The following is a 25,313-nucleotide window of genomic DNA, read 5'->3' as shown; positions in this document are numbered from 1 at the left end:
CTTTCCAGTCTTGTCTGCTTTCATGGATGCGCATCGCAGAACGAAAGCCAGTTTCTTTATACCAAATTTTGCTTCTGTTGGATTCATTATAAAGATATCCAGGCAAACTAAAGCACATTCTTATCAAATTTTTTGAAGATTTGTTATCAGTTTATTGATGATTTACTATAGGACTGATCCTGATAAAATTCCTTATGTTTGGAATTTTTTTGATCTTCTAATTTTACTACTCATTAATTTTATGAAAATTGCCAGATGTGGCTCCATTATTTGTAAAAACCCAGTATACTTATAAATGACGTGACACCCCAACGAAAACCCTCTGTTGCCCGTTTTTCTGAACAGTTCTAATTTTCTAGTTTTTAATTAGATTTTTTGTGTCCCCTGTTTTCACGTATTAATGAAGCGTTTCGAATAATTGAATAACTTCAAAACAAAAGCTGAGAAATTTAATTGTTTTCACGATGATTCGTCTTACAAAGTCCAAAAGGTGGCTAGAGATTTTGAAAACTCGTTGCCTGTCGAGACAATATTTTAATTTTGAAATTTAAATTTCCCTCGATAATTACGGTTCTGAAAAATCTTGAAAACTATATGAGAACTTGCTTGCAAGCGTCACGACACTACACGTTAGACTCCTAAAGTCCTTTGAAACCTTCGAAATAGTTACGAGCTCATCAAATTTTATATATTCAAACGTTGAGTAAACATTAGGAAAAGCGAAACATGAATGATTTTTAAATTCAGCATCTTAAATATACTTTACTTTAAGATTACAAACAACTAGACTTGAGAAACGAGACAATATTCTGTGGGTATCAGAAAAAACAAGAATACTGCGCACAATTATGATTAAACTGAGCTGTCTCTGTTTAAGCTAACTTTCCATAACAAATATTGAGCAAATGCTTTGTATATAAAAGGTTAAAAAATTTTGTGTTAGACACTTTAACTCATTCTATTTTTGAATCTTTATTCGACACACATAGTTTGAAATTATGCGTTTTTGTCAATTTTTGCAACAGATTTTTTGTTTTTTTTTTACCTCATTACGGGAGAACAGTTACTTAGCCAATGACATTTTGTTTTCTCTTTCGGGAAAAAAATTTTAGATTTATTCATGTTTCTGAAAATTTCGCAATCCAAACCAGAGTACAAAACGCAACAGACAGTATTTCGTGACCTGGTTTATGTTACTTTTTTTTAAAAAAAAATAATTGATCCAATGATGAGTATGTTAGTATTTCTGAGTAAAAACATTCTCAATATTTAATAGTAATGAAAAAATATACAACAGACTTTTTCTGATTCTTATGAATTTTTTTTGTATTTTTTAACCAAAGTGGAACACTGTTTTGATCATCCATCCAATATCGCTGCTGTTTCGGTATTTGAACGCCAACGTTGCACTAGTAGAAACAGCCTGCAAAACTTGGCCTTTGTGGTGATCTTTTCAAATTGTGTTTTTTAAACCTTTTTTATGATCATTCACTATCCCAAGGAACAGATCTACAGTTGTCGGCTAAGCATAATGTTTAATTATGCAATAGAAGGCTTGACGGAAAACATTTTTTGACGTCGCCCATCGAAGAGAAGACTTCATTTATTATGAAAAAATATATATGAAAGACCTCACTGAAGATCAAGAAATTGCACAAATCAACTAAAATACCAGTAACAGGATTAAATGATCCAAATTACCAAAATTGATTGAAATTTAAAAAAATTTAAAATGTGTTTCTGACATCTAATAAGAAATAGCTTGTATATGACTTCGGAAACTGCTACCATCATAAACAATACCGCAATTGTTGATTTTTTCGTTATCAGCTGTTCCTCATTTAAATTTGATGGCCCTGAATTTTTCTGTGATATTTCGAATAACTTTGTGAGAAAACTTCAGTCTCCTCGTATCTTAAGTAAAAAAAGTGGTAAGTATATTCGTTAAATATAAAACAAAAAATTGCTGATTTTTGATAGATCGCCTCTGTCATTACGACGCAGAGGTACACCCCAAAAGTTCTGCCTTAGTAAAAATCGGTCGAACAATACATACATAAAATGAACGAAATTATAAGACAAGCTTTGTATCTTAGTTTTTGCAAAAGAGGTTGCGCCATTTTTGCGAAAAAGAAATACTTTAAAATTGTAAATTAGGCGAGAAATCTTGTAGCACGTTTCGGCTCATTTTAGATATCTGTTTTTCGCAATAATTTTGATTGCCTTTTGTAGTAGTAGTAGTAATAGTATTAGTAGTAGTAATAAAACTTTAATAACCATTCTTACATGGTCAAAAAAACAAGCATTAATTTAGGCTTAAATGCGGATTATAGTGCGAAATCGAGTTACGTTGCGGTCGAAAAAAAGATACATAAATCAAGCAGATTCGTGACACATAGCTTGTATTTCAAATTCGCGGTTAAAGTTTGGACACCTTTGCGAACACGGGTTGCGCATTTCCCTTTAATTTTGCCTGTTTTTGCTAAAGTAGCTATTTTTCGCAATATTGTTGCATTTTCAATGTATTAACATAGGAAAAACGAACAAGAAATACACAGATCGGGCAAATTTGCCCGTGACGATTTGGGTGTGCCTCTGCGGAGTAATCGTGTTCGCTTTCAGCCTGACAGTGCAATGAAAAACTTTGGAAGAATTTAAATTATTTCGTTGCTATTAACAGAAGCTTGGTATTGAACATGATGCATACTCAGTAGTTTCGTCCTTTTTGTTAATGAGTTTGAGATATAGAAACTGCTTTTGTAACATTAAAATGAGCAATCGGAAAAATATCGACGTTTTGTGTTTTTTAACTCTCTGTTACTTATATAGACGTTGAAACTTTTCTTCACGTCTTTATTTACCCAAGAAATTAACTAGTTAACCAGCATAAGGCAATAATTGGCCAGTTCACGAGACACTTAGAAACCTATTAAATTTAGGTCCTATTAAGTAAAATTTTACACACAAGATATCCTTCAAACGACCGAACGAGCAAAAACGAGTATTATTAGAGTCATATTTTTTGCGTACTGTTGGTCACGTGTTGTGAAAAAATAATTTTTCCGATTGCGCTAATTTCATGACTAAATACATTTATTTATGGTCTACTGCTGACTAATGGCTGCTGATAAATACTGTCGACCTTTACTACTGCTGTCGTTACTCGCATACTCTAACAAGGCCCCTCCCCCACCCCCAACGCCACCACCGTTTGGGGCATCCCCACGTGAAAACTTCTTGCTCTTCTTTGAGTTTCCTTTTAAGGACAAAGAGTTGGGAATTTTCTCAGGGATGATTCCAGTTAGACGGTAATAGTCGAGGAATGTCTTGCCAAAGTTGCGGCCTAGCTTTATGTACGCTTCCTCGGTGTAGGGTATAACTTGGGAAGAGGTTGAGGTCATATAACCATAAAAGGAGACTTCTAAGGTGTAGCAGAGGGCGTCTTCATTCATGGCACCACCTGTGAACAAAAAATAGAGTAAAAAGATAAACTTGCTGACAACATTTGAATACGTACAGAATGTATTCTCCACCAATCAGAGACTGAGAAGATTCTATTCTCTTTCATATAGTGCTAGCACGCCTGACTTCAGTCAGTCAGTATAGTAGATAGCTGCAGTATGCGTTTATCTTCCACCTTGACTACGGTTCTATGTATACTATACGCCGTAATAATTGAAGTATTCCTTCAGTGTTTTACAGAGTCGGTTAGTCTGAGAGAATAGGTAAGCCTACTTCGCGCGCAGAAATAAGTAGCTCTAGCTCTTTATACTTTAAGGCTTTAAAAGGAGCCCAACCAGGGCAAATCCGAAAAGTACGTTTGCACATATAATATTCCTACCCATCAAAAGGTAATTTAAGTGAAAATTTTGATGATACACGCGATTCAGCGATAGGCGCGGGAAAAGGCTAATATAATAGTTTATCATCAATTCAGAGTCTATTGGCAGCCTTGTTATAAGGAGAAACAAGTACAATTGTCGGATGGCCTGTGTTCTCATTTTCAGACTTTGACAGGTATATACAGTGACCGAACTTATTGGTAACCGCAACACATACCCCTTTTTCACAAGAAAGAGCATCCATGAGAGTGGCGAGAGATAACAACAAATATTTACACAACCGAAAGACAACTATCAACTCATGAAAAGTTGTGTGACTGAATAGTCCACCATAAGAACAATAAATATTAGTTTTTTTAAAGCTAAGAATTAACCTAAATTGTAAAGGTAGACTTTTCTTGAGAAATTTTAGCTGCGTTAGATAAAGCGGTAACTTAAAAGACAGCATTTCACTTTCTTTCCTTAATTGGGCCATTCGTAATACAGTGTCCTCATTCTTTTGCTGAAGTGGCCTTGAGCCTGTTATTTTCCTTGTATTGTTTGCATGCATTCTGCATTTTAAACTGAGTTGCTTTTATTTTTGGTCCAAAAAATTGTACATTTCGAATCGCAGAAACATGTCAAACAGGAAAAGAAAAAAATCAGCTTAACCATCTTCTCTGTGTAAACGGAGAAAAGGAGAATAATCTGGTTTAAAATTTCAGTTTCATGCTTTTTCTTAGCAAAAACCAACCCTTTTTGAGCAAAAATAACGCTCAGAGAGCACAAATTTTTCTGTATGTAATTTTTGGTACCATAGTGTCATTTTTAAAATAATAAAATATGTACCAAGGTATCTTCTGCCAGTTCCTGCCTTGACGACGTCCCTGTTGAAGTTGGTGTTTGCCATTGAGAAGTCGTCACAATTGTGGGACATGAGTCTAGGGAACACTGCTTGCTTCTCAAACCTACTCGTGTCCTCGAAGATGTTACCATACATGAAGCTAAAAAAAATTCGGCAATTACGAACAGATGCTGCATTAAGACGATCTAACGGGAAGAAGTATTAAAGAGAAATAAAGCTACATTTGTGGAGAATAGCTGAAAATAAATATTTTGCTTCGCAAAGTGCTCGTTTCTTTTAGCGGCGAAGATGGTGGACCTTTTTGTAAAAAATGCGGTGAAATTCTATTTTACACTTTATTCGTAGCAGATCTTACAAAGATCAACTCAGTCACTTGGTTTCGAAACACTTACCCTCTTCATGATTTTTTTTTGATATACTGCAAAATTGTGTTTAAAAATCAATCTATTTCGCAACCACTTGAACAAAGTAGTGTATTTTTAGCCATGCACCAATATCAGGGCTGATCTTGATCCCAACATGGATCCTTACGGTTAAACAAATTTTAGATATTAATGGGGCTTTCTTAAAAAAATGTTTCCGCATTTATAGTTTTTTATGTAAACTACTGACAAGATTATCAAACCAGGACTCAATCATTGACAGATCCTATTTACGAAAAAAATAGGCCCAATGATGAGACCCCATGATTTCAGAGTTAAGCTCATGGTTTTTCTGGCTGACCAATTGCTTTCGTAACATTTTATGGACTTCTTAAGTTTTGCTTTCATTTGTTATGCTTTCTGTAGACCAATAATTCAAACTCCCCGATCAAAGATCCGATTTGTTTTTTAAGAAAGAAAAGTGAACCTAGACTTTGTTTTCATTTGTTAAATAATGTCTCTTGTGACTGTGAATTCATTTGTTTTAAGAAAATGTCGGTGAATTTTTGAACTTTTCAACTAATTTATCTTACTTTTATCAACTTCAGGTGTTGTCTCAGTAAAAACAGGAGAAACTCATTTCCTCTGAGTTATGATTTATTGTTTTCAAGGGTGTTATAATTAACCGAAGATTTCTTAGTTTTGATACTACGAGTTTTCAATTTTTTGTTTGTTTTTTGAGCATGATTGAATATTTTTTAAAATCATTTTCTTTCCTTAGCGAAATTTCACATTGACAAGGAATTATTGACAGGTTCAATTCAAAAACAGAAAAATTTTGAAAAGGCGCAAGCGTTGTGAAAATGTTTTTGTTGAATATTCTACGCTTTTTGGCTGAGACACAGTTCTCTCGCAAACGATAGTGGTTTTTTTTTATCTTTGCCTATATTTGTCTTGTTCATTTACGACGTATACCTGATAATGGTAGGTCTCAATTGCATTCACATGACGTATAATTGAAACTTTTCAAAGACTTCGGTTCATAGCTATCTGTTTTAATGACTTTCAAATTAAATTAAATAAAAATTTTTCAACTGTCCCTTTTTTCCTTTTATGTTTATCATCGAGTAATAAACCTGAATAATGAGAAGTCTCAACTACTTTTGTTATTTCAAAGATTATTTTCTTGGTTGGTTATATGTTTTTACTGATGGCTTCGACCATTTAGCTTCATAAAATAGTTTCGATATTTCTATACTGTTCAAATTTTGGGTCTGTTTTTGTTGTGAAGTCTACGTTGTCCTTTCATAAGGTTGACCCGTTGATGTTAAGATGAGAAGTAACAACCTAAAATTACAGTTCCTTGAACAATTATGTCGCAAAATTGTTTGTGAAGTTTGGGCTTCTGCTTGTATTTGTCTTTTTGTTTTGTAGTCTGGTGACTTAGTCTCATTAATAACCAGCGCATTTGGCTTCCTATGGTGTTGCAACCTAATTAATCAACTTTTTGAAATCCTATGTCTGTTAGGGCTTTTGAAAATATTTGTTCTCAAAAACATATTTGGATTTTTGAGCTTCGCCATTTTTTAGATAGTTTTTCGGTTGATTTGTTGCTTAGTCTCTGTAAAAACAGGTAAGAAAGAGTATCCAGTGAGCTGCATTTTAATCATCATAACGGTTTTAGTTTTAATCGCTTGTTTCTTGGCTTTGTTACTACTCTTACAACAAAATTTCAAAAAATGTTTGAGATTATATATTTATACATTTTAACGGATTTTCGGTTTCTTTTTAAATGATAACATTGATGGTAGATTTTATTGGCATTGCAATTTTGTTGCAATTGAGAGTTTTTGATGCTCTTAGTGACAGCTTTATGGTGTTAACTACCTCACTGCAATTTTCGCGCAAAGATCACTTGAACTTTTTTACTTTGCCGGTATTTGTCTTTCTTTTTGTAGTGGTATGGATAATGAAAGGTCTCTGCTTTCTATGAAGATATAAATGAACATTTTAGCGGTTTCAGTTAATAATTAATGATATTAATCTCTTTGAAATAATTTGTTTTTAAAAATGGAAACGTATTTTTGAACTTCGCGCATTTTGCTCTCTTTGTCGACCTGTTAGCCAGTTGCATTGAGGACAGGTCCAAAATCTTTTCTAAGGAAGTATAGCTTATTTTGTTTTGTTTAGGTTTTATCTTATGCGAGTTTGATTTTGTTGTTCTTTTTTTTAATGTAAACATCGAGTTTTGGTCGTAATTAGTGTTTGTTATTTTTGTTATTTGATTTTTATTATTGTATTTTTTGGTAGTCCTATTAACGACAGGTTCCATCAGCCCCCTAGGGTGGCTTTATATTATCTAATTTTGGGTTTATTGAACGATATGTATGTTTTTGAAAGTTTTCGCTTTCTTTTGGTAGCCAATTAAACCAAGAGTGTGGATGAGCGGTGTCGGAACATTATGCGCGTACGCACATTGTTTAAATTTAAATCAGACAGACTAACTACATTTTATGCTGAAATGCTGGCCTTTAATCTTTCTCACCGATAACTGAGATTATTAGGAAATCGGTATAATTTCAATGCATCCATTTGATTCTCAATGACATGATGATCTGATATTTAAATACAGTGCTACTTTCCAAACTTTTTCCCTTGTTTTTTTTTAATGATAAGAACCGGTTCTTATTTAGGCCAGGGGGTAAGAGATCTTTAGTCAACAATTTTAATTTCTTTTTAATCAGAAATTATTTTCAGTTTTTCTATGTTATTAGATTTTCAAAAACTGTTGCTCAATTTTGGTTTTGTTCCTATGTTTAGTTCTCCTTTTGTGATAATCAATAGTTTTCTCAAAGTATTTTTAGGATTTCAGAGAAACAATTTCGCCTGTAAATTTTTTTTCTTTATTATGGTTAACAGCATAAAAAAAGATTCAAGCACATATATTTGGACATTTACACAAAGATTCTAGCTAAAAAATCCGATCATACAAAAAATTATGTTAAGAATGTTCTAATTATTTGTTTCTAATGACGTGACAAATTTACCCATTTCAACAGGAAATTTTTGTTTCGTGTATAATTTAAAAGCCTTAAGTTAATCCATGTTGTTTTTCCTATTAATATCTTTATGTTTTCAGAAAACAATTTGTTTTGTATGCAAAGGAAATGATAACTTCTCTGAAAGGCTATCACCTAAACCTTTGAATATTTTTTGAATTGCTTACAAAAATTTATTTACAGATATTTTGCGTGTTCAGTGTTTTCAATTTTGACATTTTATGTTGCCTTGAATCCAGATTGCAAGTAAAGGAAGATTCGGCGCTTTCAAATGTATATGGTCAAAATGACAGTTGAATTCAACAAATAACTTAGTTTTTCTTCAAAGATCTAAACTTTTGCTTTAAATTAAATGAGGTTTACTGGTAGAGTTTAAGCAAATTCTTTCAAATTAAGCTACAGTAAGATATGAAAATGACTTATTGTCCATATTATTGTTAACTTTGCAGTCTCTTCATCTGACTTGATAAATCTTTTCTTTTAAAATGTTTTACTCTAGGAGTTTATTTTTCCTAGTATATAAATATTTTTTTTTACTTAGCCCCGTGTTCTTGTTAACAATGTCCAAGGTTTTCAGAGGAGAGTTACTGTAAAAAACTTATTGGTAACGCGGAAAGTTTGCCGTTTTTTATTTTTTTATATTTAAAAAAAATCCAGTAATAATTTGCTTGCAACATGCTCAATTCTGACGCTCAATGAGTATTTCTTAAATGAATTGCTCAAAAATCAAAAACACGACAAAAAATTATTTTTAAAATCTGCTCTTCTTTGGCTTGCACATCATGAACCAGTACTTTATCAGAGCTCTGTTCAGTTGTGATACGTCTTGAATAAACTCTTAAGTCTTGGCAAGTCTTGAGTTAAGTCTATGCAAAGAGTTCACTCTCCGCGGTCAAAATGACAGTTGAATTCAACAAATAACTTAATTTTTCTTCAAAGATCTATACTTTTGCTTTAGTTTAAATGAAAGCCAGGTTTACTGGTAGAATTCAGCAAATTGCTTCAAATTAAGCTACAGTAAGATATGAAAATGACTTATTGTCCATATTATTGTCAGCTTTGCAGTCTCTTCATCTGACTTGATAAATCTTTTCTTTTAAAATGTTTTTACGCAAGGAGTGATGTTTTTTCCTAGTATATAAATATATTTTTTTACTTAGCTCCGTGTTCTTGTTAACAATTGTCCAAGGTTTCCTGAGAAGAGTTACGTTGAAAAAATTAATGATAACGCGTCAATTTATAAGTAAAGTTTGCCGCTTGTTTTCATTTTTTTGTACTCATAAAGATTCCTGTAATACTTTGTTGGCAACATGCTAAATTCTGACGTTCAATTAGTATTTCCTAAATAAATTACTCAAAAATAAAAAACGGCAAAATGTTATTATTTAAATCTGCTACTATTTGGCTGGCACATCTTGGATCAGTACTCCATCAGAGCTCTGGTCATGTCACTGTTCAGACGTGGCAGGTCTTGAATAAAGCTTTAAGTCTTCGCAAGTATTGAGTCAAGTCTAGGCAAAGACTTCACAATTCTTGAGCATGTCTCGGCCATGACTGGACAAGTATTGAGTCATGCACAGTTTTTGGTGTTGGACTCTTTTTGTTTCGCAACGAAAGAAAATATTGCCATATTGCAAAGCCGCTCTCCAAATTGAAATAAAAAGTACAGAAAAATTGAGAACTTCGACAGAATTTATTCGATTGAGGCCGAAAAACTTTTTGATATCACCTACAAGAATACCAGTCACGGCCACCCCTTTCGGGCCATTGAGAAAAATGGGTACAGCGTGAATAGATGGCACCTTTTAAATTGACAGATGCTAAAGTCAGGAGCAGCAAGGTCAGATTACAGAACTTCTTTAAAAAAATCTGACGAAAATCAGCTAATTTTGAAAAGCATTAATAATAAATCAGTCTTCTTAAAGCTGGACCTCACTTATTAACTGCGCAATAACCAAGATTTGTCACGCTTTGGTAAAGACTTGGCTCTAGATTTGCCAAGTCATGGCCAAGACTTGACATAGACTTAACAAGTCTTGAGCTATTCCTGGCAAGTCTTCACAAATCTTAAGAGAGACGACGTAATCCGCACTGGTTTGTCCGTTCAAAACGTGTATATTACTGGAGAAGTGCTCGTCATTACTTGAAACTCGTTCCGGGAATATTCATTTGATTCCAAAATAACTCTCCCTGTGCTTCATCTGGTAGACAGTTAACCGAATAATGCCAATGAACAGGGTCAGAACATTTTGCAAAAGAGTATTCCGCCACACATTTTTTTCAACATATTGCGCATATTCCGAGAAAAAGATTGCGATTAAACTAACATGCGTGCACGACTAGCGTGTATCAACAAATCTCATTAAGAGCATCAATGCAGCAAAATATATTAAGGAATTTTTTAACAAAATCGATTCACCCTATTTTCTGAGGATATCATTAGGGCACAATTATTTTGGTTTTCAACCTTACTTTTTGTAAGGTGCTTCAGAGTTTTCATTTGAAAGCTCTCTTCAATAAACTTATGCTTGTACGATTCAATCATATTATAGGGCCACAATATCAAAATCATTTTTTCTACTTTTATGTTATGTTTGTGATTACACCCTAGTGATCAGTGGATTGAACTCTCGAAAAGGTTATGCTGGTTTTATCAAAACTTTTAAATATTTAGCAAAAAAAAACTCGATTAAGAAATTTGGCGAAAGAAATTATATATCCCACAGTTTCAAACAGTTTGCAACACCCCTAGTCTATGAAAATTTTCGACCCTAGATACAATATTATAATTCGTTGATTAGATTCCTTTTAACAGTTTTAACTTTAATTGTTTTTTTCCCCACAAATATGTTAATTTATGAAGCTACATGAGAGTCTATATGATTTTCAGTTTACCAAATAAATGATTAAATACTTTTTGACCATTAATATGAACATCTTTAGTCCAATTGCGCTCCGAAAAAATCTCTGACAAAGCTGAACTTGACTTAAACATTTGAGCTGTAAGAACTGTCTCACTGTCCCGTTCATAAGAGCGTAGCTGTCAATCAACCGATAGTTTTAGTTGGCAGGATTTTCGAACAGCAAGCGTTATTGTTTCTGTTGATGGGAAGAATTATTCTCAGTTTGAAGGAATGTTCTTGTTTTGTACTTATTTCAGCTAAGGACGGTAACTTGTAGTAACGGCTGAAATGTGGTGAAGTTTTGTAAGTTCACCGATTACTCTAGTGGTGAAGTTACATAATTTCACCGCATTCACCGCATTTCATCGCAAAATTATGCACGAAATTTGCCGTGAAAAAACCAAATTTTCACCGCTTATCTGACATATTTTTCCGATTTTTTCTCGATCCGGGACTAACTGACCCGTTCATGAGTGTGGAGTGGGCGTGTATATCACAATACATCTGCACATTGACGTCATCATTCGAGTCCAGATCCAGGAAGAAGTTTTTAGCTGCGTAGAGGGTGGGGTGGGCCCAGGCAGACGGGTTGCCCCAATGTCTGTTCAGGTCGAACCCCATCAATGATGACCTAATATCAGCATATTCCATATAACATAAAAAAAACTCAATAATTCTATCCGCCTAAATTTTATACTATTTTATATTCTTAAATATTGGCAAAATTAAAGAGTGGAAAAAGTGTTCCACTTTTTTTCCACTGACTTTTAAAGGGGTAAACAATAATGGACGATGGTGAGAGAGGTTAAGTAAATACATTATTGACTTTTGATTTTTATATTTACGCTTAGCATTTTGTTTTTAAATGAATTGTTCTACATTATAACAGTCGATTATTAAGTATAAAATGCTATACGCATATTTAAAAATCAAAAGTCAATAATTTGCTAACTTAATCTCTCTGAGATATCTTTATAGTACATTAAGTTCATTAAAATGAAGAAGTATCTCAGATCTGGTTCTAGAGATCGGGGAAAAATCATAGTAAAATGATGAGACAGTTATGGAAAATAAGAAATGATTCACATTGAATACCTGTAGTTGCCCAAGTAGACACCGTCTGGGTTTAACATGGGTATGATTTTGAATACTGAAACAAAGTAATAGTTCAATAAAAAAATCTTCAGTCATATAAAATTGTCTAAAACTTTTAAAATTTTCAATTGTTTCCCCACATATACAGTACAAAATGTAACTAGGAGAAAAAATCACTTTCAATATCATTGTAAGATCAATGTTATGAAAGCACGTGTAAAGTCAAGGGGAGTTGAAACTTGGCTCATTTATTTACATGGTCGATTACACTAATTTTAGACGACCAAAAGTCTTTTCATGAGTCTATTCCTGGTCATTTCGTACCCGATTTTGGTCCACATAAATTTTGGTCTTTCCATAAATCGACAACTCAACTAGGGAACACTTTATTTGGTCATCATTGCCTAGACCGTTGTCCCATAGCATATCATTTATCGCATGTGAACACTTAGGTCATCAGACGTGTTAGGGACTTGTTACTGACAACTTATATGAAAAGGGACCGGTAAAGGAATCGAATCAGCATATCTTGCTTGCATGTCTAGCGTGCTAACCGTTAAAGACAACTAGTCTTAAGCTCTCGAACTTATTGGGCATTTCAGATAATCCTTTTCTTTCGTTTTTCTTGTTTCTCAAAGCTTCATCTCTCCAGCTAACACGTTCAATAAGTAGAAATTTTTGTCAAAAAATTCTAACATCAAGGATTAAATTTTTTCCAGACATCTCCAGGTGAGACCAATGGTTGTCTTGCATAACCTTGCACAAATATCTCGCAAGATGAATGGTTATCGTGCTAAATTCCTGCAAAAATTCAAACACAACCAAAATTTGTAAATTAAATCTGAGATCAACCATATATCTCTAACAAATTGCGGATAATATAATTTTTTTTTGTGGAAACGGAGGCGCATTTGAAAAAAAAATTTTGGGATGTTTTGAAACCAAAAAACACCTATTCAAAAAATTGTGTGTTACTTTTTTGTTCTTCTTTGCAGATGCAACAACTCGATTGCAACACCCAATGACGAGAACATAATTGCAACTCGAAAGGATATCTTGCAAGATTCTTTCAAGTTGATAGCTATCTTGTCATTGTGGAATAATCAGAATATGTCCATAGTAAAACCACGTCAAGGTTTTAGCGAAAAAATATTATAAGTACTGCGGTGAATAGTACTGAAAAAAATTGTCACCGCAAAGTGCCCGGATCTATTGGCAATGAATGTGGTGAAAGCGCTGAATTATTGTAAAATTTTCGGTTTTTAGCTGTAAAAATTTGTAATATTTGCGATTTTAAACGATAGAATTATTATTTTACCGCATGCGACAGAATTGCTACAAAAAATTATCGGCAGACCGGATCGAACCTCTCGCATTTAAACAAATTCATATTCCACTGCGCCAACTATCACTTACTTTAATGATAATTCTTTCGAATTTAAATCAGATTCAATAAACGTTATGGAAAAAAATGCGTTGAAATTTTGTATTATTTTTGGTTTTGGTTTTTGGGCGTTGACTTTTTTGTTTTCACCGCTTCAGCAACGAAAAAATAATTAACCTTTAACAACAGGAAGCGATTAAAAAACTTCACTGCTAAAAACCGCGAATCGTACAAAAATTCACCGCGTAAAGTGATTTTTACCAGTAAGTTGACCTGAGATATGGCGGATTTTAGATTTAATTCTTCCCACCGATCAAAATTGTAATTTTTTTCTAGAGCAATTAAACAAAAAATTCTCAATATTTCGGACTTTTGATACATAGGGGATTTCTGACTATGAGTTTGAACTGATTTGAACAACTTCTTGTTCCGATTACAATTCACTATTTTTGAAAAACATTTTTTGCGTATTTACCAATATAATCTAACTTTTTTCTAGAGAAACTGCATCAAATAATCTTGAGGTTTAAGACTTCCCATATATAGGGATCTCTGATTATGAGTTTGAATTTATTTGAGTTTTCGTTTCGCATGACGCAGAGCCTGTAACGCAATATGTTTTCGTGAATTATGTTGGTTGTTTTAAAATTTTTTGTTGAAAAGTTAAACGTCTTCCATCTGTCTGCTGGTTGCGACAGAAATATTTATTAAAAATGACAAGTTAAGGGTTGTGAAAAGAAATCATGAAGAAAAATTCTTTTTTGTTTTATAAACACGACCTTTGATTCCATTACTGCAGCTGTGTGAGCAACTCAGTGAACTTTGCTGTTAATGAAAATTTTTTAACGCTTTCTACGCATTCAACTCAAATCTTACTTAGTTTCATAAAAATAAAAGTCGATAGGAGAGTGTGCTAACTTAGGGGTGAAATTTTGAACAGTTTGTGGTTTTTAGCGGTGAATTGTTTTCTTACTGCTCTTAGCGCATGCACCGATAATGTTCAACTTTTTTTGCAACTTTTTTGCGCTCCGTATGATTTGCGATTCTTAGCGGCGAATTTCATTTACAACTCTCAACGCATTCAACGCTATTCTTACAACTTTTTTGCAATATTTTCGTCTTTGAAGAAATTAGCGGGGAATTTTTGTAAGTTTTGCGATTCTTAGCGGTGAATTCTGTTTTTAAAACCGTTTTCGCTGCATTCAATGCCAAAAAATCGCAATTCTTCATCGCATCTTTTCATCGCATTCATCACAATTCTTACATTTTTAGCAATTTTTAACGTTGACACCTCGACCCGGGAAATACAGAATTATAATATCGTGATTCAGTCCTGAACTAGATTGCTACTATGATCCGTGTTTATTGTTTGAACACAATTTGGGTCTCCTTGATGCCAAACGTCATATTACTTTGATCCTATATTTTTTTGAATTAAAATTACTGACAAACGGAAAGGTTGTTCACGTGGGAAACCCAGTGAACTGAAACTTGATAAGAAACATACTAAATCTTGGTATACATTGCCGAGATCTTGACATGGTACTTGTCATGAAAATATCAGGATTTCTACGACATTGCAAGATCTTTGGATGGGTAGCAAGAAACAAGATCTGAAAAGTTGCAGGCTGAAAATTGCCACTGATCCCCTTTACCTTCATTTTCTACTTTGAGTTCTCAGAAGAGTATTGATTTTTTTCTGGGGAAGCGATTCGAGCAGCGATCAGAAAAGATAAGAAGTGTTATCAAGATTTATCAAGATTTTGTCAAGAGCTGTCAAGAAATCTTCATCGTTTATCTTTATGAGTTTTGAAAGAAATGTCAGGATAATGCATGTTTTATCAAGGTGTATGAAGTTTCGATTAACTGGGAAAGGGAAGCACTCGATTTAGCTCACCTATGTACTGTCTGAGTATCTGTGCCTCCGGCTGGTTGGAGATGAGGAAGTCAATGAGACCCTGGCACACGAATGAGGCCGGACTCTCTCCAGGGTGCACCCTCGAAGTCACACCCACCACCTACAGAAGGTACTATTAGTCATCATCATTAACACATAATTTCGATACATTATGAATATAAATTTTGTAAGAAGTTTACAAGTTGATTAAAAAAGTAATATGTTCGGGATTATCACCGTACTGGTTTTAAAAAGAATCATGAACTCTTTTAATCTAGATTCTAAGCAATTTTTTGGTTTTAAGTTAAAGTTATTTTTAAAACGGCGAAGTTTAGACCGATATGAATTGCCAAATCGGACGACGAATTGCCAGATCAAATGAAACAAGGCATGGCCAATTATGATTTTTACAAAATCAAGAGTTTCTGTTGATTGATCAAGAATTTTTTGATACTTGCCTATAATTGATTGACTTTTGGGAGGCGAGGTTTTTTCCAATTTGACAGAAGTATATTTTTCACGTTATGCAGGTATCGAAAATGTAGAGACACGATGAATCAACATCGAGCATCTTTATAGCACACCCTGTAAAAATAGGTATCTGGAAAAAATCTTGGTTATACTGTTGATGAGAAAACGTCAACATTCAACATGTGTGCAAGCTTCGAAAATTCTTGTACATTTCCCATGAACAATTGTCATAACTCTTAAAAATTTCAAAATGTCTTGCAAAAGCGGCTTAAAAATTTCAAACTAATTTGCTATCGTCCTTTTAGTTCCGTCAAAAATATCATAATCTTGCCTGTATTACCTAATTGTACAGGATGATTTGGTTTCACCGGGCACCAGTTAATCAGCTTTTTTGTTCTTCTCACCTTTTGCCGTTTTCCAGGGTCCAGGTTTTCCTCATTTGTAATTGTGAGAAGATCGAGTCTTCTCTGCTGCACTGTTGATGTCAAATTCTCTCTTTTGAAGTAGGAGTACTTCTTCTTTTCTATCGCATCCAAGTGAGCCTGAAAGTCACGAAATGTTTGCTGAATTTAGAGTGACCGACTGTTAGGGGGGTCTAAGCAGGCTCAACTGAAGAATTACCAGATACATAGGAGACTTTTTGAGAGCACTTTTTGATCAGTTCTAGCTTTTAATTAGTTAGGTATGAGTTACGTGGTATGTTTGGAATCTTTACTTTTAAATATATAAATTTCTTGTATTAGAGTTTGGCATTATTTCAATTCGCTATAGCTACTCTGAGAAACACAGGTGTTTTTAAGTTCAGACCTCCTTGGACTTGAACATAAAAGAGAAGGACCACAGATGTCTTCGATGCGAGTGTTTTGATGTGTTATGTTAAGATTATCAATCACCACTCTCCTTTCAGGAGACGAATTTGAGTACGTCACTCTTGGGATAGTGTTACTTATTCGTAGACGACTTGACTAATAGGATTAGCCATGTATTATGGAAAGGTGAACGAACCGAGTGAACAACAACACGGTTTTCAGTAACCCTGAAATACCTGAGTGGCAATGGATCATACGTTCAAATTAAAGTTGTCGATGGTCGACTGGATTGGTTGTGGAGTGAACCAGAACGAGATTTTCTTCATAAACAACACATTGCTCTTGGGCTTTGATCTTTTATTATGACTTGGGAACTTGGTATACTTTCCGATCATAGTTCCATCTATTTCATAGTTATTTTTTTTACTTTATAGCTATATCATAGTTGAGGCTATACAACTCTTGCTTAAACTTATATCAGACATATCACAGCCTACAAATCTGATTATAAAGAGTAGTAGAATGGCCTGGTCTAACCCAGTTTTTTACTAAGGATAAGGTTCGTAAAGTTACCACTTCTCTAGCTCTTGGTTTTAACGAATGTTCAAGCAGTTATTTTATTTGTTGGAGATTTTATAGGAAAATTCTCCTCTCAGATTTTCAAAATTCTATAAAATCAATTACAGATGCCACATGATTTATTTAATTGATCAGCTGAAACCAGTAGAAGTCCCAGTTTATTACCCAGTTTTTTACTAAGGTCTAACCCAGTTTTTACTAAGGATAAGGTTCGTAAAGTTACCACTTCTCTAGCTCTTGGTTTTAACGAATGTTCAAGCAGTTATTTTATTTATTGGAGATTTTATAGGAAAATTCTCCTCTCAGATTTTCAAAATTCTATAAAACCAATTACGGATGCCACCTGATTTATTTAATTGATCAGCTGAAACCAGTAGGAGTCCTTCAGCAGAAGGTTACTTCAACTGTTACTTTTTAAATTTTCTTCAAAGCCCAGAAAAGATCTGTTTTTTTTTCTATGATTTATTCTTGCTGCGCACTGCAGAGGGAAAGTTGTCAGAAAATCAGTTAGTTTCTGTGAACAACAGAACATTTATATATTGGTTCAATCCAAAATTGATTATGCTTCTATTGCCGATGATCAATCCAAGATAGCGTTTCAAGATCAAGCCAAGGTCTTTGAAACCGTTCATTGTTGAGCCAAACTGGAACACATTTTTTATAGTTCCAGCCAAGTTCACATATCACAGCCTACAAATCTGATTATAAAGAGTAGTAGAATGGCCTGGTCTAACCCAGTTTTTTACTAAGGATAAGGTTCGTAAAGTTACCACTTCTCTAGCTCTTGGTTTTAACGAATGTTCAAGCAGTTATTTTATTTGTTGGAGATTTTATAGGAAAATTCTCCTCTCAGAATTTCAAAATTCTATAAAACCAATTACGGATGCCAATCAATAAAAAATGTTCATATATCGGATATGAATTATTTTGCACCCAGGCAGAATTGAGATTGGACTGATCAATTAATTTGCATCTGGAGTTTCGTTCTTGTATTGGATGGGTGATCATGGATAGTACGAAACCTTCTTTGTTCAGCTTATTATATCTTTGACTTCTACATTTTCTTTTTATTTTGGCCGGAATGACAATTTTTGTAATGTATTAGATTAATAGCAGACGATTTACCCAAGTTTAATCATTTAGTCCTAAAAAGTTAAAGCAAAAATCAGCTTCGAAAAGTATCAAAAATTTTAGTTCACCTGTAATCTACTGTAGGTGTAGGGGTAGCAATAGGCAAATTGGTACACGTCTTTCTGCCTGAAAACATAAGACCGTCAGTTTCATCAATTAAAAGCTTGCCAAAAATTTTACAAATTTAATTTCTGTAGTTCCATTTTTTTTTACAATTTTGAAGCCCACAACAAATTACACAAAACAATCATTTTTTAAATTATTCTCTAAGAACAAAATGAGAAAAATTTAACACAATTTTAAAAGTCATATTTTTGTGTTCCATGACATTGAATACTCTATCTTCCTAGAACCCGCAGAATTTCAAATAAATACCAATTCTTGTCAATTTTGACTTAATCTCCCATTCTTATGAAAAACATGAAAATTTTGTTAAAAAACATGGCGTTGGTTTTTGGAGGACCTCATGTTGTCAGTACATATATGACATCTTATTAACACAGTGTAATTAAGTTAGTTCACATAAAGTAAAGTGACGGGGGATAAAATCTGAATAGAACCGGAACTCTTATTTGAGATGCCAGGAAAGCAGTGGTTGAACCTGTCAAAGCAGAATGCGAAAGACATGACATAATTCTTGTGATGGTCTGGACATTTGTAGTAGTAGACATTCTTAGTGGGCAGCCTCTGCCACTTGGGTCTGCTCGTGCTCTTCACACACGGTGTCATGCCTTCTCTGTACAGAGACTTAGTCTTGCTGAAGTTCACTGAAATGCAAAAAATCCCTGCTGAAATTCACTGAAACAGACAAGACTGCCAATGAAAATTGCTGAAACAGAGAAAACTGCCAATGAAATTCGCTGAAACAGAGAAAACTGCCAATGAAATTCACTGAAACAGAAAAAGATTCCTGTTCAGACATGTTTAAGTTCACTGAAACAGAAAAGACTGCTGTTGAAATTTGCTGAAACAGAAAATAACTCCTGTTCAAACAATCTGAAATTCACTGAAACAGAAAGGAAGCCTTCTGAAACTCATTTAAACGTGAATTAATTCTATCCCAAACCTAGGAACACAGTTTTCAAATAAATCATCTATTGATAATAAATTAAACTAACCGATGTTGAAAATGACCCTTTGGCCCTCGACTGTGTTTTCGACTGTGAAGTTGAACCAAACTCTGAATTTAGGGTTGCACGTGTCTGGTCGGATGAAGAGGTCGTACTCGAAGTCAGAAATGTAGTCAACTCTGCCGATGTTGCCACTCTCGAAACACGCATCGAAGATCAGATGGCCACGTTTTGGTTTGTTCGAGTACCTGATTTGGCAAGAAACTACTATTATTAAATTATGTGAAAACCCGGGTCGAGATTTGGTCAAAAAATAATGTAAGATTCGCGATGAATAGCGGTGAAAAAAATTTCACCGCAAAGCGCCCGCATTTTTAGCGTTGAATGCGGTGAATTTTTGTAAGATTTGCGGTTTTTAGCGGTGAAATTTTTTTTTCACCGTATATACCGGCTTTTTTACAAAAATGAAACTTCCGTACACGGGATCGAACCTCTCACCTCCTGCATGCCATCCACTTCTTAATCCAATGCTCCAGCTGTCACTTAATTCCTTGATATTAATTTCTTTTTCACCGCATTCTGCTGGTAGCTGTGAAAAAATTTTTTTAACCACATTCATTGCAATGAGAGCAAATCTTACACTTTTTTCTCAAATTCACCGCAAATCTTACATCATTTAGCGATTTTTAGCGGTGACACCTTGACCCGGGAAATAAATAGTTTATAAAACAAGAAAGTGTTGTCAAACTGTTCTAAACAAGTGTGCTGTGTTGAATACTGACTATATTCAACGATAACATAAAAACCTTAAAGCCTTTATTTGGCTAATCGTTTGTTTGAATCATCAATGCGCCCTTTGAACAATTACTGAAAAAAAACTTTGAATGATTAATGCATTCAATATTTTTTCCTCGTTTAGGGTAGACTGATGGACAACAGAAATCGTACAGCCTTCCCGGCCAGCCAAGCAATGTTTTTGTTGGGTCTAAGAAATGAACTTCCACAAGAAAACCCACCTAGTTTTCTATGGGAATCAATACCCCATATTTCCGCATTACTTTAAAACACCAAGGCACAGTCTTAGGACCCTTAAAATCATTTATAAAATTTTAACGATTTCTCAGACAAACTGAGAGGTGACATTGAGCTTGTACAATTTGCAGACGATACCAGAATTTTATGTCGTTATGAACCAGAAGAAAAAAATTGCAAAAAAGTATTGGAAACATTTTATTGAAGACAGAGAGGTACATGAATGAAAACTCACTTCGAATGCTGACAAAATAGAGATACATTATTTTTTGCCAGGGATGAAGTAGAACCAAAAGTCACATTTAAAGTGAATTCAATAAAATCTGCTGGGAGCGGTTATTTAGAAATACACCTTGAACCAAAATTGTCATGTGAAGTACATCTAAAACTAGTTTTAGGAAAAATGGCGGCTTACATTCGCTCACTATATCTGGTAAGAAACCATATGCTTTTGTAAGTAAGGCTAAATGTTTTCAAAATTTTAATCTTCTCACATTTGTTAATATGGGGAGTTTTTTTACAATTATCAGCAAAAACGTACAGCATTTAAGTCGACAGATTAAATGGAGCGTTAAAGCTAGCTAGGTGCGTCGTAATTTTGATACTTGTTGTGATCTTTTTCTCAAATCACAGTTCCCACCAGCTAATTTATTTATTTTAGAGTTTAGTCTGTTGAAACTTCAGAGAAAATTAAACCAGAGGATAAAATCAGAAACCTTTAGATTATGTTCAATCCACCTACAGTTGAAACAAAACAAACGATCAAAGCACCAGATATTAAGAACACAAAAGTATACTAAGAAGAGTCAAAGATCATTGATATTGAATTACATATGAATGTGGAATAAGTAGTCTTTTTATGTAAAAGCAACGGGAAAGATTCTTTTCATTAAAAAACTTAATACAGTCCTTGCAATGTCGGATAAAAATATAACAATAGACAGACAATTAGGATCATTTGGGTCTTATATATATATATATATATATATATATATATATATATATATATACTTATATATATATATATATATATATATATATACATGTATGTATGTATATATATATATATATATATATATATATATATATATATATACATATGTATATATATATATATATATATATATATATATATATATATACAGAGGAACGAACAGCTTAATGGGTAACATGAATCACTAATGAGAAAATTTTTAAAAATTTTGATTATTCTATTACATTTTCCTGATTACTCTGAAGGCATGTAAACTCTAAGCTTTTGGTTATACTATTATTTTACACAAAAAAAATAAAAAAATTTGGTCGTAATAATTTGTTCGGTTGTTTTAGTATCATATCAAGTCCCATGTGACACTAAGTCATGGCCAAGACCCGTGAAACGTGGACAAACGCACTAAATGCGCAGCTTTTAATAGTCAAGTGTTTCAGCAGACACTCTCGCAGTTTTCTGCAAAAAACAATTTTGAAAAAAAAATTGGTCCTTCCCATTATAGTCCCCATTTCGGTGTTCACGGTAACCAGGGGAGAGGATTATACGTTAACTTATATGCTCACTGAGCTGCGGTGGCAATGGGGGCAATGGGAAGGCTCAAAGTTTTTCCCTTTCTGTTTTGCCCCGGAAAGCCTGGTAATAAATTTATGAGCAGTGAGAATCTCGAATACTCATGCTTACAAAATTGGAAAACTGGAAAACTACTCATAATAGGAAATTGGAATCTACTTTGTCGAAATTATAGCCTCCTCATTTAAGTTATTTAACCACTAAGGTTGGGGAGTGGGAGGTATGATGGAAAGGACCCACCCAAATTTACCGAGCCAGAACTTAGAACCATTTGGATCTTTTCCGTTTGTGCCCCCCCCCCCGGAAGCATATTATTTGCACCCCCAGAAGCACGTGCAATATTTTTTACTTAATGATTTCATATAATGACACGTGCTTTCTGGGGGGGGGGGTGGAGGGGGTGCAGGATCTATTCTGTTTCCCCCCCCCCCAGTGTTTTTTATGACCCCCAGTTGCAAATTTTATGTTGTTATATAGCACGTTACTATGTAAGAAAATAGCACGTGCGCCTGGGGGTCATAAAAAATTTATGCTCACTAAGCTGGGGGGGGGGGGGGGCGAAACAGAATAGATCCGGGGTGCATAACGCAACGTACGGGGGGGGGGGGGACGAAAAAGATCCCAGAATTTTTTTCTCACCCTGGAGGAACTGCACAAAATTTGTTCACGTTTCCGACTACCGGCTCGTCCCCAGTATTGCCGACCCCATCCTCGGATCCACTGCCAGTTGAATCAGCCTCATTTAGAGAACTTGGATTCCTACTTTTTGATCGACTGACATTGGAGTTCGGGTTCTGGGAGGGTGGTGCGTGGGGTTCTACCACACTTTCACGACCTCCATTTTGAGAACCCGATGACTTCGAATTTGTCTGGGGTCGTGATCCGGGTTTTGACGAATTTGAAGAGGCACTCATACTCATACAAGGTGCAAAACCTGTACCCAAAGTTAAAATAGATAACCACTTCAAAAATAACTTGTAAAGTTTAGTTACAGCAAAATAAATTGAAGGTCAGTTGATCGAAATAATAAATAGATTAGAAAAATGGTAATAAATAAACACGTGGTTTTCTTAGGTTAATTTTATGCCAATTTTGTAATTTTAGGCGCTCTTTAATTGTTCGAAATGTCAAACATTGTCAAATTGTTGGGCGAACTCTTTGATCGAAAAGAGTTCAAAACTTTGTTTCCCAAAAATTATTTGTTTGATAGCTCAGTTTGAGTCAAGCCCGATTAGTTTTGGGAAGATTTTTGGAGAGTTTAACAAGATTTTCCCAGCAAGGTCGATTTTTCTAACCGACATTTAATCTTGTTTTTCTGGTCAATTTTGGTCCAAATTTTCCCGATAGATTTTATTCACGAGCGTTTTGACCTCCCTTAGCGCCAAACAGTAAACAGAGCTTGTATTATATTGATAAACAAAATAGAAATTAAGGAACAGCCATGTTACAGTGTTTTTTGTAGTATAGTGTTGTACCAATAAATGCCGCGGCCATATTGTTGTAAAACGTAATAATAAAATTTCACGTGCGTTTTTATTTTTGGCAATAATAACTGTGCTCTTACGTGTATGGCCTGGCCTATACTCATATTAAATTTTTAAGGTATTGATTGTGCGAAAAATAATGGGAAAAAATATATTTTCACATATTTTGAGTGAATTTGACTAAACAATCAATCTCTATGAGCAAACGCCTGTGCGGTGGGATAAAATGAAAAGAAATGCCAAGCTGGCTCATTTATTGTTTTTATTTTCTCTTTAAGTGATTAAGCCACGCTTCGATTGTGATTATGGATGAATTTGAAGTGATGTATTGATTGCGTCAAATTACGACGTAAACACACCTAGAGAATTAGATACAGCATTTGGCACTTTTTTAGGACCTATTCTGTTTTGCCCCCCCCCCCCCAGCTTGGTGAGCTTATATTTTTTACGCCCCCCAGGCGCACGTGCTATTTTTTACATAGTAACGTGCCGTATAACAACATATAATTTGTAACTGGGGGGCAAAAAAAACACGGGGGGGGGGGGGCGAAACAGAATAGATCCCTTTTTTATTATAGATATCCGACTTACTAGGGTTGGAACACACAGACCCTCTAACGACCTTAACTATACTATTTTGGTGCCAAACTTTATGTGGATTTGCAATGGGACGGAATTCTTGGATCTACTTTGTCCCCCTTCCCCCGGCTCAGTGGCCATATAACTGATCTTTTCCGTTTGCGACCCCAGTTTAGTGGGTATATATAATTTGCAGCTGCCATATTTTTACATAATGATTTACCATGTAATAACACGTGCTCTGTAAATGGCTAATGCATAACATGCTGAGACTAAACATAACATAAAATATAGCTTCACTTTTACCGAGAAAATTTTTTCATTATCTTTATAAAAATCGTCATTGTCTTCCTTCCCCTTGCAACTTTTTACAGCGCTATTATTATTTTTATAAAGTAATCAATGATCTACAGAAAGATAAATACTATTTTGCTTTTCCGAAAACTACATTTTTAGGACACTCGTACCGAGACAATTTTGTCGAATTCTGACCGTTATCTTGATCCGTCGTGCAAGATTATGCGTTTTTCATAACACCTTCCAAATTCTTCTAAAATTTTTGCAAGTTACATTTCGGCTTTATTATAATTTACAGATCCCAGATTAAAAAGTTGACAAACCCAATCAAATACTTTAAAATTAGTTTAAACAAAAACATTTATTTGCAGCCGAATGCAGTTTTTTCAACGTTGTTTTCTGCTCATTTCAAATAATAAAGTTTCAAATCTGCCGAATAAATGATTTTTGGGAGTTCCCAAACATGTTTTTTTCTGATTAATCAAATTTCACAATGGTTTCTATCGTTTGTTCAAAATTTTATAAAAAAGGAGACTCGGTAATGTTCGTTCGCACATTAAGTTCCGACTCCGCTCATCCACATGAGAGCAGATAGAAAACCTCAAAAATTCAATTTTTTTTCAAAAAATTTGTGTTTGAACAAAAATGTCGACTTCAACGCAAATGAAGTGAAATAAAAACTTCCGCGATAGTTTGATGAGATTATTGGGAACGCGAGGCAAGGCGAACAACAAAATCAAACAACAACAACAACAAACATTGATTACATCCAAAATTTTGTGTCCATTTTTATATAAAAAAAACCTAACAACAAAGTCAAAATAGCGTCTGATAAAAGTGAAACTGAGCAAAATAACTTGTACTTAACTAGAAAAGATATGGTACCAGTCCATAATAGAGCTTCGTTACAATTA

The 25,313-nt window shown here is 34.2% G+C and overlaps 1 protein-coding gene across 1 annotated transcript; it reads right to left on the bottom strand.

Moving 5' to 3' along the window:
* Positions 1-2,639: 2,639 nt before the first annotated feature.
* Positions 2,640-23,599, bottom strand: LOC142337478 (cytosolic carboxypeptidase 6-like). The gene is made up of 10 exons (XM_075386728.1): positions 22,679-23,599; positions 19,495-19,694; positions 18,978-19,143; positions 18,445-18,502; positions 16,262-16,399; positions 15,387-15,507; positions 12,106-12,160; positions 11,474-11,641; positions 4,671-4,825; positions 2,640-3,460 (listed from the first exon to the last, which is right to left on the bottom strand). Exons 1-10 carry the CDS (start codon positions 22,957-22,959, stop codon positions 3,105-3,107), a joined length of 1,698 nt encoding a protein of 565 aa, XP_075242843.1. The 5' UTR covers positions 22,960-23,599; the 3' UTR covers positions 2,640-3,104.
* Between the last annotated feature and the right edge of the window lie 1,714 nt (positions 23,600-25,313).

The sequence above is a fragment of the Convolutriloba macropyga genome, chromosome 4 (genome assembly GCF_964194025.1).
Source record: "Convolutriloba macropyga chromosome 4, txConMacr16.3, whole genome shotgun sequence".
In the NCBI taxonomy this organism is placed as follows: domain Eukaryota; kingdom Metazoa; phylum Xenacoelomorpha; order Acoela; family Convolutidae; genus Convolutriloba; species Convolutriloba macropyga.
The sequence above is the reverse complement of the archived record's forward strand: the minus strand, read 5'-3'. Positions and strand labels throughout refer to the sequence as shown.